Genomic DNA, 16,231 nt, shown 5'->3' with positions numbered 1-16,231 from the left:
AGGCAGAAGGAGGGAAGTCAGGTGCCTGGGGATCCACGCTGGACAAGCATTTGCAAACAGCTGGGCAGCCTTGGAGTCACTGCTGGCGGTTCCTGGGCTGGTGGCTTGGCTAGGCAAACAGCCCTAGATCGAGTGGACCCTGCTCCTGGGCTCCTCCCTGGCCCCGACGGCTCTCCAAGCCTCTCCAGGCACGCTGGCCTCCTCTAATGCCATTTTAATTGCACGTTTAAGTGCAACCTGCCATTTTTCACGGTGGGAAGCAAGCATCCTGATTAACCTGTGCCAAGCCCCGAGGAGCCCAGCAGACCCTCCCATGCCTCCTCCTCTCCCTCCCTTGCTCTCTCCTAACCTCCCTTCCCTCCACTGGTTTTGTCTCAGAGTTAATAAGAGATTTGAGTGAGTTCTCTGAGTACCGAGGGCCTTCCCTTCAGCCAGTTACTATAGTAATTTTCCACAGCTCCCAACCCAAGTCTGTGTGCGTACAACCAACTCACAGACACACATGCAAACAAAGAATTTTTCGCTTTTCTTCCTTTTTTCCTCTTTTTTTCTCTTAACTCTGGGGCTGTGATCAATGAAGTCATCAAGGATGGAGAAGGTCCTCCAGGTTTCAGGGCGCAAGAGATACAGGCTGAGGAGTCCTCGGGAAGGTGGGGAGTCAGGAGTAAGGTAGATATGCCCCAGTCCCCTCGCCAAGGGCAGGTCAGAATACTCGTTTCTCTGCAGTAGCTGGTTTCTGCCTGGACAGCCCCCAGGCAGAAGCCTTTCAGGGTCAACCCTTGCCCGGGAATATTTCATGGCTCCCGGAATCGAATCTGCATTTACCCCTCCCCGTCTTTTTAAATATGCCTAGTTCATTGTTGAAATTTCAAAAAGTATAGAAAAGCGCATGGAAGAAAATAAAAATAAAAACCACTCACAATTCCATCAACTAGAGATAACCACTATTAAAATTTGATGTCTAGCCTTTCTGCCTTTACAGACACATTTTTTTCCTTTTCCAAAATTACTGTCACACTGCACACACTCTTCTGGAATCTGATTTTTTTTCCACTTAATTATATGCTATGCATTTTTCTCATGTCATTACATATTTTTTCTACTAATATTTTATTGGCTGCATCATTTGCTATCATATGGATGTACCATAATTTATTTAACCATCTCATTTTTGTTGGAGATACAGGTTGCTTTCAATCTTTGCTATAATAAATAATGCTAGGATGCACATCTTTGTACATAAATCTTTATGCACATTCATGAATATTTTCTGAGCATAAATTTCTAGGAGTGGTATTACTGAGTTAAAGGTATGCATGCTTTTAAGGATTTTGGTATGATTCACAAGGTTGCCTTTTAGAAAGGCTGTGACAATTTCCACCCCTACCAGCAGCTTAAAGGTGTCTCATGCCTTGCCAATACTGGGTATTTTCATTAAAAATGCTTTTTAATTTTTTTTTATGTCTGTGCATTTGCAGGAAACTCCCTTGTAATGGTCATTATTAGCAAGTAATTCTTCTGCGTGGCCAGTGGCAGGCTTTCCCGTGGTCAGGTATCAGCCTCAGGCCCTGTGACCTTGGAAGCAAATCCATCAATGACCAGTGAGGCTTCAGGAAACCCTCTTCCCTTTGTTGCCTTCTGAATTCCTAGCAGCCCCAGGCAGGCCCGCCCTGCGTCAGTCCTGGACTCAGTGCGCGTGCTTCCCTGGGGCTCCAGGCTCCTCTTGCTTGGGGTTTCAACCTGGCCTTGAGGGGCCTCCGGGAGGCTGTGGCAAGCAGTGTGATCAGAGGGCACACGGAGCATGCGGGAGGCTCGGGGTGCCCCCGTGAGCCTGGCCTGGAGCTCGGCAGCACTCTGTCGTCTCTTGATTTCAGGATTTTCAGAATAATCCCTTACTTTATTGAATGGCTGTTCCGACAGCGAACTCCGTGTTTATCCAGAATTCAGGTCTTAAAAGCCAAGGATCTCTTGTCTGTTATTTTTAGGACAGCAGATTTCGCAAAATGGTTTTAACCGTCTGGCGGTGCCCTCTCCCAGCCCCCTGCCCTGGGCCCATCCCTGTCACCAGGGGGCTCCCGTCGGCCCAGGCAGCGGTTGGAGCAGCGTATTACATGGACAGTGCGGCAGGGGGAAGGGATGGAGGTGGGCGTCATGCCATACCATGCTCTTGGACTTGGAGGGGCAACGTAGCTCTGCTGGAGGGAGGAGGGGCCTAACGCGGGGGCCGTGAGCTCCATCGTGACCCCGGTGTCATCTTGCCCCAGTCACTTCGTTTTCCCACTGGGGCGGTGGTGATTAAATGACCCAGGCCTGTCCTTCAAGGAGCCAGTGAGGGTTCCTATAACAATGCTCACAAAGTTATTGGAGTTCCTGGAGAGAGAAACACTATGCAAAGGGAAAATGTCAATGTCCCTGGTTTTGCTTCCCCCCCTGCATCTCAATAGTCAAGACAAAAGCGGTTTCCTGGTGGCCCGAGGCTGCCGGCTACATGATGAAGCTAACCGACTGTCAGGAGGGAGGAGGGCCCTGGGGAGAGCTGGGCTCATTATTTCCGTGATCTCCTTGTCAGCTTCTATGCCACCTGTCACACTCCAAGCCAGGCACCCTGACGGGGAAGGTTGGTTAGGGGTATTTACGATGCTGCCAAGATCAGACAAAAAGAGGCCATTCTGAAGTAGCAGCTGTCGTGTGTGTGCTGAGACACGCTGCTGCACTGTGACCAAGGGCGAGGCATGTCACAAGCAACTGGCTCCTTCCTACTAATAAGAGGACCAGGGTTTGCAAATGAGTCACTTGTTTTCCAGCATCACTGCAGATTCAAAAATGTGCTTATGAGTCTTGCTCGCTCTCATTCTGACTGGGGTGGGGTGATTTTGGAAATTGCCTGCAACCCACAGACTCTCCTGTCTCGGCCTTGGCCCCTAAGAGGGGTGTGTCAGCAGTCCCACCAATGCACAGTCCTCCGGGGGGGGGGGGTCTTAGGCTGCCTGCCTTTAATTCCATCTTATCCATTTATGAGCTGTGTGATCTTGGACATGTTACGTAGCCTTCGGTGTTTCAGCCCCTCCGCTGTCAGATGGGGGCTGGTGAAGGAATAACAGCCCCCAAACTCATCGAGTTAACCCAAGTCCAATGCTCTCTGGTGCTTGGCGCATACCGAACAGTGGCTAAATGTTGGCCGTTGTTATTGTTAAAACTTGTGGAGATAACGATCATAGCCTGTTTTATTATTTGTTTCATTTCCCTTAAAGTCATCCTGGCTTCCGTAATACCGTTACACCCAGGGGACTGAGTTATTCAGGAGACCATCAGCTACTGTGAGTCAGAGGTGTGGGGTGGGGTGGAGAGACCCTGCTCTAGAAGCCAGTGTTCTGTGCTTCATCTTCCAAGGTCGAGGGCAGTTTAAGAACCGGTCAAGATACCCTGCTCTGTGTGGTACCCAGGGGAAGTGGGCCAGACAGAGGGCAGACACTTGGAGCCCTCACTGCTCATTCAGTTCCAGTGGGTTTTTATTTTCCTTTCTAATCTCCTTCTCTTCTCTTTGCAGGCGGCAGAACTAGGGATGGTGTCAGCCTATTACACATACATCTTCACTAATCTGGTAAGACATTTTCACAGCTCACCTCCTTGGCATAGAGAGGATCATTAATTAGGGTCAGTGGGGTGTGACGGAATGAAGCCCAGGAGATGGGGAGTAGGGGAAATGGAAACAGAGGAGCAGAAGCCAGCCAGAGAGGCAGGGTGTCCGAGAAACCCAAGAGCCACTGGGAGTTTCATTCCAACGATGCTTAGTCTTGAGAGAATGGGGATCTGGGGAGTCTAATGCCTCGGTTCAGATGCTACCAGCTACATGCTGGTCCCTGTGATGGATAAGTCTCCCCTATAGGTCCAGTTACTGGCCTGCAGTCCGGCCTCTAATGGCCAGACCCCTGAGGTGGCTGGCTCAGAAGTAGGGAAACTGAAACACAACTAGCCCGTGTAGCCGACGTACAAGGAGTATGGAGTTAAACCTGGATGCGCCTCCAGGGGCCATTTTTGCCACATCCTCTTATTTTGCAGCTAAATAAACAGGTCTATAGAAATTGTTAATTGAGTCAGGTTGGAGCACTAGCTTTACCACATGCACACTGTGTGCCCTTGAGCAAGCCCTGAGCCTTGGTTTTCTTATCTGTAAAATGGGCTTAAGGACAGCACAGCTATGTCATGGATTTGCATCATTTTGAAATGATATAATTTAATTGATATGTAAGTGTCTTGAAACTGTAAAGTATTAAAAAATATGAAATGTTGTTAAGTATAGATAGGCTCAGTAGAAAGAACCTCGGAGGATAGGTTTAAAACATTATAACTTTTTATTTTGAAGTGATTATAGATTCGCAGAAAGTCACAAAGGTAATACAGAGAGGTACCATGGACCTCTAACCCAGTGTTCTCCAGTGGTTACAGCTGACATTATTACAGTACAGTCTGAAAACCAGGATATGAAAATATCAAATCTGTTAAGATGCGTGGAGATGTGTGACTCCCAGGGCAATCAGGACACAAAACTATTTTCTTCCAGCCAAGATCTCCCTCCAGCCACCATCTTATACTCACACCCACCTCCCGTCTTCCCACAATCCCTAACCTCTAGCAACTGCTAATCTGTTCTCTATGTCTGTAGTTTTCTAATTTGATATAAATGGAGTCATAAATAAGTGGCCTTTGAGGTTAACTTTTTCCACTCAGCGCAGTGCCCTTGAGATCATATCCAAGTTGCTGCGTGAATCAGTGGCTTGTTCCTTATTATCGACAAGTCGTGTTTCATGGTGTGAATGTACCGCCGTTTGCTTAACCGTCTACCCCAACCATGGAGAGACATCTTGGTTGTTTCCAGTTTTGGTCTATTACAGATAGAGCTGTAATAAATAATCATTCAGAGAAGAGATTTAATTATTTTATGTACTGATTTATTTTATAAATGCATGAGATACCTAGATCATTTACAGGGTACCTTCATCAGACGTGCTTTTGATGTAACAGACACCGGGCCAGGCCTTGGGGATTAAAATGGAAATAAGAAGCCAGGCCTGCCCAGGAAAAGCCTATTGCAAAGCACCTGTTGCGCTGCGAAGTGCCAAATTCTGTGAGATGCGAGCACAGAATGCTTTAGACCCCAGAGCAGGGGCCACTTGCTCCACCGGGGGCAGGCAGGAAATGCTTCCCGGAGGACGGGGCCGTTAAGCTACGCCCTGAAAGACAGGTAGGCTTTTTTTTCTTGATAAAGAAGGCAAGAGTGTTTGGGAATAAGGATAAACTCACACACCTGGAGATTAAGAGTATGTGGTCTGTCCAGAGTGAGTCACTTCAAACACATGGACGGCTCCAGGGATGGGTGTGTCAGTTAATTATTATTCATTATCTATTTACAGCCCTCTGTGAAAGTAACCTTCTGAAAAGATGGAAGGCAGGTATCAATGAACTGCAAGATCCTTGATGTGTTTAGGAAGCAGAATTCAACCTCAGATTGGACTCCTGAATCTTAAAATGAAATCGTGGCCAACACAGGTGGTAGGGTAAACCTAGGGGCTCGTTCAGTGTCCCTTCCTGGATTTAGGGACCAGGTCTCCTGAAATGTCCTGCGAGGTTGAAGAGATGGCTGTCCAAAGAGACAGGCTGGGCTTCTGAGGTCCCCGTTCTTTTGCAGCTGTAGTTTTGTGAACAGCCCTTTCTTGCGGTTGCTGTGAAACTGTTCGCCCTAAAGCATCCTACAGGCGTGTGCTCTCAGAGTTCAAAGCCCGCTTGAAGAACCCCGTATAGCTTCTTTTCTGGTGTAGGGACTCCCTCCATGGCAGGCTTGCCAGTCATTCAGCCGTCGCCTAGTCAGACCTGCCTGTTCCATTGTTGGCATTTTCCACTGAAGTCTAGCATTACCTAGAGAAGACGACCACATAAATCATACGTGCACAGCTTAGTGAACGTGTTCCAAGTAAGCACACCTGCGTAAGCAGCCCCCGGATCCAGAAATAGAACATTGCCAGCACCCCAGAAGTCCCCCTCGGCCCCCTCCCCTCAAAATATAAAGCAGAAGGAACTTCTTTGTTTGCTGATGAATTTTTTTCCCGTCTAACCTGCTGCTGTAAATCAGAGCATTAACATGTAAAGGGAAGGGAAGGATTAGATTCTTCCCTGAGCAATGCAAAAGCATTTGCTTAAAGTGAGGAGGCATCTGGGGGAGCTCGGGCAAGTTGGCAGAAGAGTAAAGAGAGATTAAACTCCAGTTGTGTTCCATTTTGGGAGCCTGGGAAGTAGAACGGAGGAGAGGAAAAAGTCAGGCCAGGGGCTGCCTGCCTTGTGCCAGCCTGCCAGGGACACCCCCTCTGCAGCCAGGGCAGCAGAAGGGTCAGGAGGGTGACTTTGCAGATGGAAGGAGGCTAGTAGTTTGGAAGATGAGGTCCCAGGACAGTAAGGAGAATAAGATGCGTTTGCTTGGATTGGAGAGTTTTAAGAAAGCATCCCCCACTCTGCGTAACTATTCCCTCTTCTCAAAAATGGTGACAATGATTCTGATGATTTGTCTAGTGGGGAAAGCGCTGGCCTGTGAAGTCAGGAGACCCAGGTCAAGTTCCCACTCTGCTTTACACTAACTGTGTGACTTTGAGGGAGGCACACTGACTCTCTGAGCCCCGATTTTCTCATTTGTAAAATGAGGGTAATCACATCTTACAAGGTTGTGGCAAGGATAAAGAAAAATGCATTGTAAATTGCAGAGTACCATGTATTTCTAAGGCGTTGTGTTTTTTGGTAACACTGTGACACTTTCAGCTTTCAAAGAGCTTTGGTCCTCCTTGGCGGGGGCGGGCATAGAACGAGATGAGCTTTGGGAGCCTTCCTCAGTCAGAGAGTTCTTTGAACCCGGAATTAACAGGATTCACACAGTTGTAAGTTTGCAAGGGGAAATCGGAAAAGTAACTGCATGAATGATGATGGCTGAATAATAGCCAAGAAAATAGGCAAGGAGCCATTGCAAAAGTCAACCAGTCAGAGATGCTGGAAGCTTTTCATTAGGGCCTTGGCTCTCTGGAAGGGACAAACCCCTAGTGGACGTAAAGAAACTATTTTTAAGTCCATTTTTTCTGCCCAGTTGCAGTTGGAGTCTTAGGCCAGAGTGGGAGGGGCTTTGTACAGAGGGTCATGAGTGGTCCTCTAGGCTGCTACAGCCCCTCCCCCCCCGAAAATGGGTGCCACCTGGACTTTAATTCTTATTTATTTCTTCTCTGAATTCCTCAAGGGCCCCCATCATGTCCCATCTCTCTAAATTCTGTCACAGTAATGTAGCAGGCACTCAGATTAGCTCTTTGAGAGCCAGCACGGTGAGCTGAAAAGGCACGGAGGTTGGCATGAATAGACATGAATAAGAATTCTAGTTTGACTTGCTCCCAGCTGTGTGATCCTGTGCAAATTACTTAACCTCTCTGAGCCTCAGTGACCTCATCTGCTGGCAGACACTAATAATGCCTGCCTTGGGAGGTATTACCCACACAGCAATACTAGTTTTGTAAGGGGGAGATATTATTTTAAGTTCTACATATACGTCCCCTGTACTAAAGGGAACAGGAGATATTTATTTTGCTGCCCAGCCTCTAGCAAACTATAAAAGTGACTCCTAAAATGCCATTTTGTTAATTTCCAGAGAATGACTAGAACCAGGTGGTTCAGTTTCTGTGCATGGCCATTGTAGGGTTCGCTGGTGCCAGTAATTACTGGGTAACTGGTCAGGTCCCCTTAAGTCCATCCCATGCAGGTGTTCAGAAGGCTGATTGATTTAGGGCATCTGTAATAAGTGGATTAGATTGGCTGCTCCGGAATTCATCGGTGGATTACCCATCACAAGAGTTGGGGCAAAAGTATCCATCATGAATCAAATTTCTAAACCATCCATTCCTTCGCCCCTGTAGAAACACGGTTTCTTTCTCTGTCAGGGTCCGGCCCGCAGGGAGGGTGAGTGCGCCAGCCCTGGGCTTTGGGAGATGGAGGGTCATTTATGTGTCAGAATTTCCTTCCCTTTCAAGGCCGAATGATGGTCCGTTTTGCATACATACCACGTGGCGTTTGTCTCTTCATCCATCAGTGTGGATGTCTCTGTTGCCTCTCCCTTTCGGCTATTATGAGTGGTGCTGCAGTGAACACAGGTTACAAGTATCTGTTCCAGCCCCTGCTTTCCACCCTCTTGGGAATACATCTAGTAGGGAAGTTGATGGATCATTTGGTAATTCTGTGATTGATTTTTGAGGAACAGCCAAACTCTTTCCTAGCTGTACCGTTTTTCATTCCCACCAGTGAGGTATGAGGGTTTGAGTTCTTCCACATCCTCACCGATACCTGTTATTTTTTGTTTTTATGGTAACAGCCGTCTTAATGGGTATGAAGTGTTCAGATGTGCTTTTTTATTTCTATGTGGAGTTTTCCAGTTGAAAGAAGCAAAACCTCATGGCTGAAGTTGAGGGTCCTGATGAAGCAGCTCTATAATGAGAGAAGGAAGCTGGTGTGTAAAAGCTCAGTCCTTGAGGCAGGCAGCCTGGTGAAAACCCCCACTCCCGGAGCTGCCTGGCCGTGCGCCGTGATGCTCTTGGGATCCTCAGTTTCCTCATATGTAAAATGTGAATATTAACATCCGTCTCAAAAAAAGTTGGTAAAATTAAAAATTGGCTATTGATAACACTTTGCATGTGGTGGGCAGTGCAGACTGCTGTAACAGATAAACCTCAGTCTCCTGGCTTCACACAGTAGAAGTGTATTTCTCACTCAATTCAAGTCCCAAGAGAGTGTTCCAAATCATTGGGCAGCCTTCCATAAGGTCATCTGGGAGAGCCTACGCTTCTTCTCATGTGTTCTCTGAGATGCCAGGAAAGGGAAAAAACATGCAAGATCAGACACAGGAGGGCTTTTGGGGCCAGGCCTGGAAGTGGTACCCAGTATTTCTCCTCAGTTCCATTGGCTCGAACTCAGTACCATCCCTGCACCTCCCTATAAGGGAGACAGGGCAATGGCATCCTCTGTGTGCCCAGGGAGAGGAGGACATAGGTATGGTGATCAGCTAGCCGTATCTGCCATATTATTAAATGATTAATTATCATCACACATCTCTTTCCCGTATGCTGGAAAAGCAATTAGCACCCTAAGCCCTGGCATGTCTGCTTAGAGGCTCACTGGTCCTGCACTTGGAGACCAGCACTTCGTTATAAAGGCGTCAGCTCCCTGATAACTAAAAGGGTCTGCACGTCAAGCGCTCTTACCCAGGAGGGCTGACGGCCTGACAGTCCTGTCTGATGCTTCCAGGTGGAGCATGCACTGGACAGTTACAGAGTCTCTGTGCTCGTTCTGGTCTTTAGCCTGGAAGGAGCCTCGGTCTTCCAGTTGGCCTCTGGGTTTGGCTGCGGGAACCACTGTTCCACAAGACTGATGGAAGTTTGGATAAAGGACTTGAGGAATTAAAGGCCTTTGGGCACAGCCCGTTCGGCTGCCGAGGGCAGAGGTGCCGTCTGAAAAGAGGAGGTGAAGGAGGAAGTGCTATTTGAGCTAATAAATCTGGGAGGATTATCCAGCTACTAATGAACCTAAAGAGATTCGCAATCACTGCCTAATAGAAAAGATAAAATCACCCTAATCTATTGTGGAAGAGCACAGCTGGGCCCTGCGCCAAAGGAGGGAGGCGCCACCTTGGCAGGGAGAAGTGTAGAGACTGAGGGTGAGGGTCAGAGTCGTGCAATGTCAAGGAAAGGTAGAAAATAACTGGGTTCTGGAAGCAAGGGGCTGTACGGTCTGTGGGCTGCCTGGGCGGCCACCAGCAGAGCAGCAGCATGGCCAGCTGGATGCTGTGAGCATCACTTCATTCTCTTGCCCCAGGAAGGGCTGGCGCTCCGTGCTCTTGGCACCACCGCCATGCTGGAGTGCAGGCTGCCATTTGTGCCGAGTGTATAGAGGCAGTGGGCACCTCGGAGTTTTTCCCTTGGGTGATCTAGAGAGATGGGGCCGAGTGCTGGGTGTTGGAGGGCACAGGTGGGGTTACACCTGTTATACCGGCCGGAGGGCTCATCATACAGAGGATGGACAGCGAAGCAGCTGCGGCTTCTAGTTACAGCCCTGCTGCTAACTAGCTGGGCGACGTAGTAATTGTGATAGTTGTTGTGTATTGACCACCTTCTACATGCAAAGCTCTGTAGTAAGTACTTCTTAGTTATCGTCTCATTCAGAACTCACACGACAACTCTCGCAGAGCTCTGTTTCGTCCCCATTTTAGAGATGAGCAAGCTGAGGCTTCTAAAGTTTTGACCCCTTGGTCCAGGTAGTGGAGCCACATCACGAACCTGAGGCAGCTTAGCCACCTCGCTCTGCTGAGTTTACCCAGGCAAGCCATTTCTCCTCGCTGGGCTTCGGTTTCTTCATCTGAAAATTCTGAGTTGCACGAGATTGATCTCTGAGGGTCTTTCCAGCTCTGGACTTGTTTCATCCTGCCCGCTGTTGGGGGCATTTGAATTCATAGCACCCTGGGGTTGGGAATGTTTCCTGGAGAGAGGGGAGAAGGACCCTTCGGATCGAGGGCCCCCGTGGCCCACAGAAGCGGTTTCCGTTTGGCCAGCAGCTCCCCGGATTCCCTAAGAGCAGCCAGGTCCCGCTGAGTCCTGCGGAAAGAACACCTCTCCGGCCCAGCCTCTGACCCTGCGCGGGCAGGATGGATGTGTGCAGCTCGCTTTCCTCCTCTGGGTCCATGTTACTGTCAAGCAGACTGAGCTTGTTATTTTTCTAGAGGTTTATCAGAGAGATTAGCCGTAAGTAATTGAAATTGCTAGAATTATTACGGAAAGGGGAGCTGGGGCAGACAGGGAGGGAAGAAACAAATGATTCGAGAGGAAGTAAATGCTCACCATTCTGCCATTCTGCTTCTTTCTCTGGCGAACCAACTCTATTCATCTTTTAGTTCTTACTTAAATGTCAATTCCTCAAGGAAGTTTCCCCTGACACCTGCCTATGTTGAGTCTGCCGATACACACTCTCAGAGCGCCCTGTCTTCTGTATTTTGCAGCATTCGTCTCAAGTGGAAATTCATTCTTCTGTATCCCCTCCGCCAGACTTTGAACTTTATAAAGACAAGACCAAGTCTGTCTTGTCCATCACCGTACCCTCAGTTGCCTCCTGGCACGTAGTAGGTGCTCAGTAAATATTTAGAGAGTCAATGAGTGGACAAATTCATAACATGACAGAGTTCTTGGACTCGGAGGGCTGGCCACGGGAGATAACTCATCTCCTTACATCTAACAGGAATTCAGCTCATCCCAACTAAGCCCATGAGCACAGAGGTCCACAGCTCAGCCCGGAGGAGCTGGGCCCGGCCTCCCCTCTCCTGAGGGTGCTTGGCACGTTCACAGCCCACATGGTGACTGCTCAGTCTGCAGTGCCCTTCCTCCATTCTGGGCTGGACAGGTTTGAAAGTAAGGGTGTGCAAGACCAGGAGAAGTGTTTCATTCAGGATGCAAGAGACAGGGTTTCAGGGGGTTCTGATGAGTGAGGGTGATGACAAAACCTGAAGCCCTGGGTTGGCATCCAAAAAATGACCAAAACATTGAAGTAGGAAGAGGCAGAAGGATACAAGGACAGTCCGTCCGATTGTGCTCAGTGGCCTGTCACCTGGGGCTGCATCCTTTGCTGGCCGCACCGTGCCAGGGTCAGTCTTGGTCAAGTGGCCTCTTCTAGCCAGCCTGACTCATGGAGCCAGAACCCAAGGGTCTTTGAAATCAAACCTCTCCTTCGTGTTTAAGGTCATTATGAAACTATCTAGTTCTGTCCGCTGTCCCCATGACCTGGCACGTGAGGTTGGGTGAGCTCATGACTGTGTTGATACAGAGGATGGACACATGGCTTAATGGAGCCAGTCCAGGACTCAGATCAGCGAGGACTTGAGTTTGAATCCAGGCCCTGCCATAAGTGAGATGGACACATGGCGCATTACTTAACCTACCAGAATCTCAGTTTTCTCTTGTCAAGCGGGAATGATCACTTTTACATCACTTTGTGAGGAACATGGAAAGTTTGAAATCCTCAGGGGGCTGCTAGCAAACATTATTCCTTCCGCCCCTTCTTTCCCACTTCCCTGTTGAGCATTTCCACGCTTGGGACCTCTGTGTCCTAATTCACTGCCTCTAGCTTTCCAAAACTCCAAAGCTGTTATCAGGAACATTGCAAAATTGGCCTCTTACCTAGTTAGAACTGCAGTTCCCAGGGTGCGTAAGCCTCTTCTGTATTGTGCAGTCTTTTACTGAAAGCACATCACACGCATGCGCGCACACACACTTGCACATGTGCGCACACACGCGTGTGCACACACACACACACACACACACAGGGCTAGCCAACAGCTCCAATCCATCAGTCGGACAACTTTCCAGTGCCAGAGCAATTGATTCTTAAGTATAGTTTATTGTAAAATTATTAAGACTATCCACATATTTCACCTTTATTGAGCCTTTTAGGAGAACCACTCTGCATAATACAGTATACTTTGGTGGATAAATATGTTTTTAGTGCAAGTAGGAAAAGAGTAATGGAGTGAAGGCTCCCCATGTGTCTGTCTGAGCTTCCAAGGTGCTTCCCCCACCAAACGCAAACCCAGAGAGGTGGTGGACCTGGCAGTGACAAATGTCTCCTGGGCGGACGTGGGTACAACAGCATCTTAAGGAGAAGCTATTACTCCAGAATTGTGCTCTCTGGCTGCTAACCCTCCTGTGTCTGTTCTCTGAACTAGGCCATTGGTAGAGGGCGGTGTATTCGGGAGAAATGGCAGGAAGAATTGGGAGAAGATTCAGGAGGCATCGGCTGAAAATTATTCTTCGCATTTGCGTTTGGGGAAGCTGGCCGACAGCTGGAAGTCCCTTGGCCCGGGTTATGGGATTGTAAAATGATTAGCTCGTCATGATTAAGTGACTTACCTGTGGAAAATGCTAAAGTCAACTCCACTTATTCAGCAAACATTTATTACATGTCTACTGTGTGCTGGGGATGCAAGCAGCAGTAGGATGTGGCTTAAAGACTCTATAAAGGCCAAGTGAGGAAGCCCAGAGGAGGGAGTGTTTAGTGCTTTTTTGGGAGCTTAAAGGGAGGTTTACAGACATGGCGTCCTTTGAATTGATTAATGAGGGATGGTTCGAAAGGAGAATGGGAGGGTGGCATGTGAGCAGAGAGGTAAGCACTGTAGCTCTGCGAAAGAGAGAGCACGGCGCCTGCTGTGGCTGGAGCGAGGGGGTGTGATGGGGACAGGGAGCCAGGCCGGCGGGTGGAGATTCAGGTGAGGTGACATCCACGTGCCCTGCAAGGTGGCTGGACTTTTCAGCATTCGAGCTGGGGTTGGCAGGCCCAAGGGCTCCCCCACTAACTGCCTGTGTGTGGCCTTGGGCAAGCCCTTTCTCCTCTGCGGAGAAACTAAAGGGGCCTTTCAGCTTAAATTCTGTTGACTTCGTGGACTGGATGAGTCTATAGTAAATGACTGGGTGGACCCAGCCTCTCTTCCACCTGAAGCAGGGCACACTCCTCTTCGTGGTTGCTGGTGTCCTTGTCTGGTTTGCTTGTCCCTCCAGTACCCTCTGCTGTTCCAGCCCACCTCCCTGCTGGTGGGGCTGCACTCCTGTCTTGTGAGTGGTCCTCTCTCCCTCTCTTGCCCAGACGTAACTGTCCTGTGTCCCACGTCCAGCTCACCTCCTCGGAGCCCTGATGGACGGTGGGCCACCGCAATCTCAAAATCCAATTCCTGCCAATATGTGAATGGGGAGAATCTTTGAGAGCATCTAACTGAATCTCGTCATTTTACAGACTAGGAAAAATCACTGGGGAGGGAGGGTGACTTGCCTGAGCTCTCACGGTGAGTCAGGCGTGGAGAGAGGGGGCCCCCGGATCCGCAGGCCATGCCCTCGCTGGTCAACGTTAATTGAGCACTTGCTGTGCTGTGTGTCGGAAGCAGCAGTGACTAAAGTCCGATCTGTGAGGAGATCAGGCTACAGGGAGAGACTAAGCCACACTGATTAGTGTAAATCTGTGGGTTAAAATGACAAAGATGTCACAGAGTATTATCACACCGCGACAGAAGGGCCCCTGGCTCGGCCCAGCAAGCCCACAGACAGCTTCCTGGAGGAGGCCACAGCCCGTGGGCCTTTAAGGATCAATAGGAGTTGGCCAGGTGAAGGAGGAGGGTGGGAAGATATTCTAGGTGAAGAATAACACAGTTTAATGCTGTAGACATTTACTCTTTAACTGAAGCCTTCACCAAGGAAGTGGAGCCTCTGGGAAATTGTAGATTTGGTGAGGAAGGTATTTCGGGGTGGGGAGAAACCTTCATATTACTCCACAGGGGCAGCCAATTGCCAGCTTCCCTGGCCTGTGTCAGGCAGGTGAAGAGGGAAGGTGTAAGTCACAAGTGAACCTGAGTTAACGCCTTTATTGTGGTGGTACCTGGTCACAAATGCCTGAGACACTCCAGGCTCACTCGGAGAGCTGTCAACAACTCTCCCCTTTGAGGTGACGGAGACCACCAGCCAGAGCTTTGACTGGGGAACAGGAGTCCAGCACCTGGGCCTCACAGTGAGAGCTGGTGATCACAGGTGAGGCAGGAACTTCCACATCCACTTGATTCCTAGTGGCGAGGGGCAGAGGTTTGCCAGGAAAATCAGTAGAAGCTGAAGAAGCTTTCGATGGGGGGTGTGGAAACCCTGGTGGAGGCGAAGAAACCCTGCTTCGCATCGGAGGAACCAATTATCAGTCAGCCCCTCTGCTCATGTTTGACAAACAGCATGACAGCGAACACAGGTCCCTTGGGGCTCCCAGAACCAAGTTTGAGATATTTGCGTATCATTCGTTTAATAGAATTGAAGCTCATTCCTCGCACCTGCTCCAACACACACGCTCACACACACGCTCACGCACACACTCCCACGTCTGGGCCTGTGTGTGTTACTGGCGGGGTGCACCAGACTGTGCCTATGAAATAAATCAAATTGAAATAAGAACCAGACTCTGGGGACTCCTCTGGCTCAATATCTCTAGAAACATAATGGAAACATCCCCCTCTGACTGCCAGAGCTTCTGCCTCATAGAGCTTTGGGAGAGGGGAGCCATGCCTTGACCTCTGGCATAAATAGTCTCGTTAATTTGATGCGCAGTGCCCTAGCCTCCCCGCCTGTCCAGTGACCCAGCCGTTCCCAATAATCCACGATCAGGAATCTGATCATAAAAACCTACCCATTTTTACAAGCTGGTGTAGTAATTGTGGTTTCCTGAGTGCCAGCCATGTGCCAGACATCATGCCAAGTACTTTATGTTCAAGATTTCACATCCTCAAAATAACACTACAAGGTAGGGGCTCCGGTTCTACAAAGCTGGTAAGCGAGGCCCAGAGAAGTTTGAGGGCTTTGTCCAAGTTCTTTCCATCAACAAGTGGTCAAGCTGAGGATTTGCCCTTTACCTCCCCGCCCACATCTTTTCCTTAACAACTTGATCTTTATCGCTTTTCTGTGCTACGTGAGTTTTCTCTTGCTGTGAAACGGATTGCTACAAAGCTATCAGCTTAAACAACACCAGTGACTGGTTCACAGCTCCGTAGATCAGACGTCTGCACGGCAGGGCTGGGCTCTCTGCTCGGGCTGCGATTATGGTGTCTGCAGCCGCATTCTTATCCAGAACTCAGGACCTGTTCCAGGCTCATTCCTGTTGTTGGCAGAATTCACATCTTTGCGGTGGCTTGTAGGACTAGAATCTCTGTTTTCTTCCGAGCTCTTGGCTAGGGACCACTCCCAGCATCCAAAGGCTACTCTTTGGTCCTTGCCCACGATGCTTCCATCCCATCCATGTCATCCCCTACTTGCTCATGACCCCCTCTGTGACATCTCCATCTCATCAGTAGAAAATCTTCCTCTAGGCCAGCCCTTCTCATACCTTGAATCTCCTTGACTTCCTCTTCTGCAACCAGCCAGAGAAAACTCATGCACGAATCATGTAAAGTATTTTATTTTATTTATTTCCTCCCTGTCGCCCCCTATCCCCTGGTAAAAGCATAGACAAGGAGAGATCTAGCCAGGGAACCAGGAGAAAGGCCCTGGAGACTCTTGGGGCAGGAAATGGTCCATCCCCTGATAGTGTAGATGGTAGACTCAGGTTCCCTCTGCTGGGCAGGGTGCATCCCTCGACTCCTGATGGTGATCTGTCAACAAGC

General features: G+C 49.2%; 1 protein-coding gene across 2 annotated transcripts in view; it reads left to right on the top strand.

Annotated features, from left to right (window-relative positions):
• Nucleotides 1-16,231, top strand: part of GRIK4 (glutamate ionotropic receptor kainate type subunit 4) — a 388,102-nt gene that overhangs the window by 254,817 nt on the left and 117,054 nt on the right. For both annotated transcript variants that reach the window (XM_072953873.1, XM_072953874.1), the window contains one exon: nucleotides 3,548-3,601. In XM_072953873.1, coding sequence (XP_072809974.1) covers nucleotides 3,548-3,601 — 54 coding nt within the window. The remainder of the gene's footprint in view (nucleotides 1-3,547; nucleotides 3,602-16,231) is intronic.

The sequence above is a fragment of the Vicugna pacos genome, chromosome 33 (genome assembly GCF_048564905.1).
Source record: "Vicugna pacos chromosome 33, VicPac4, whole genome shotgun sequence".
Lineage (NCBI taxonomy): Eukaryota > Metazoa > Chordata > Mammalia > Artiodactyla > Camelidae > Vicugna > Vicugna pacos.
Note: the sequence above shows the minus strand (reverse complement) of the source record. Positions and strands in the feature narration are given on the sequence as shown.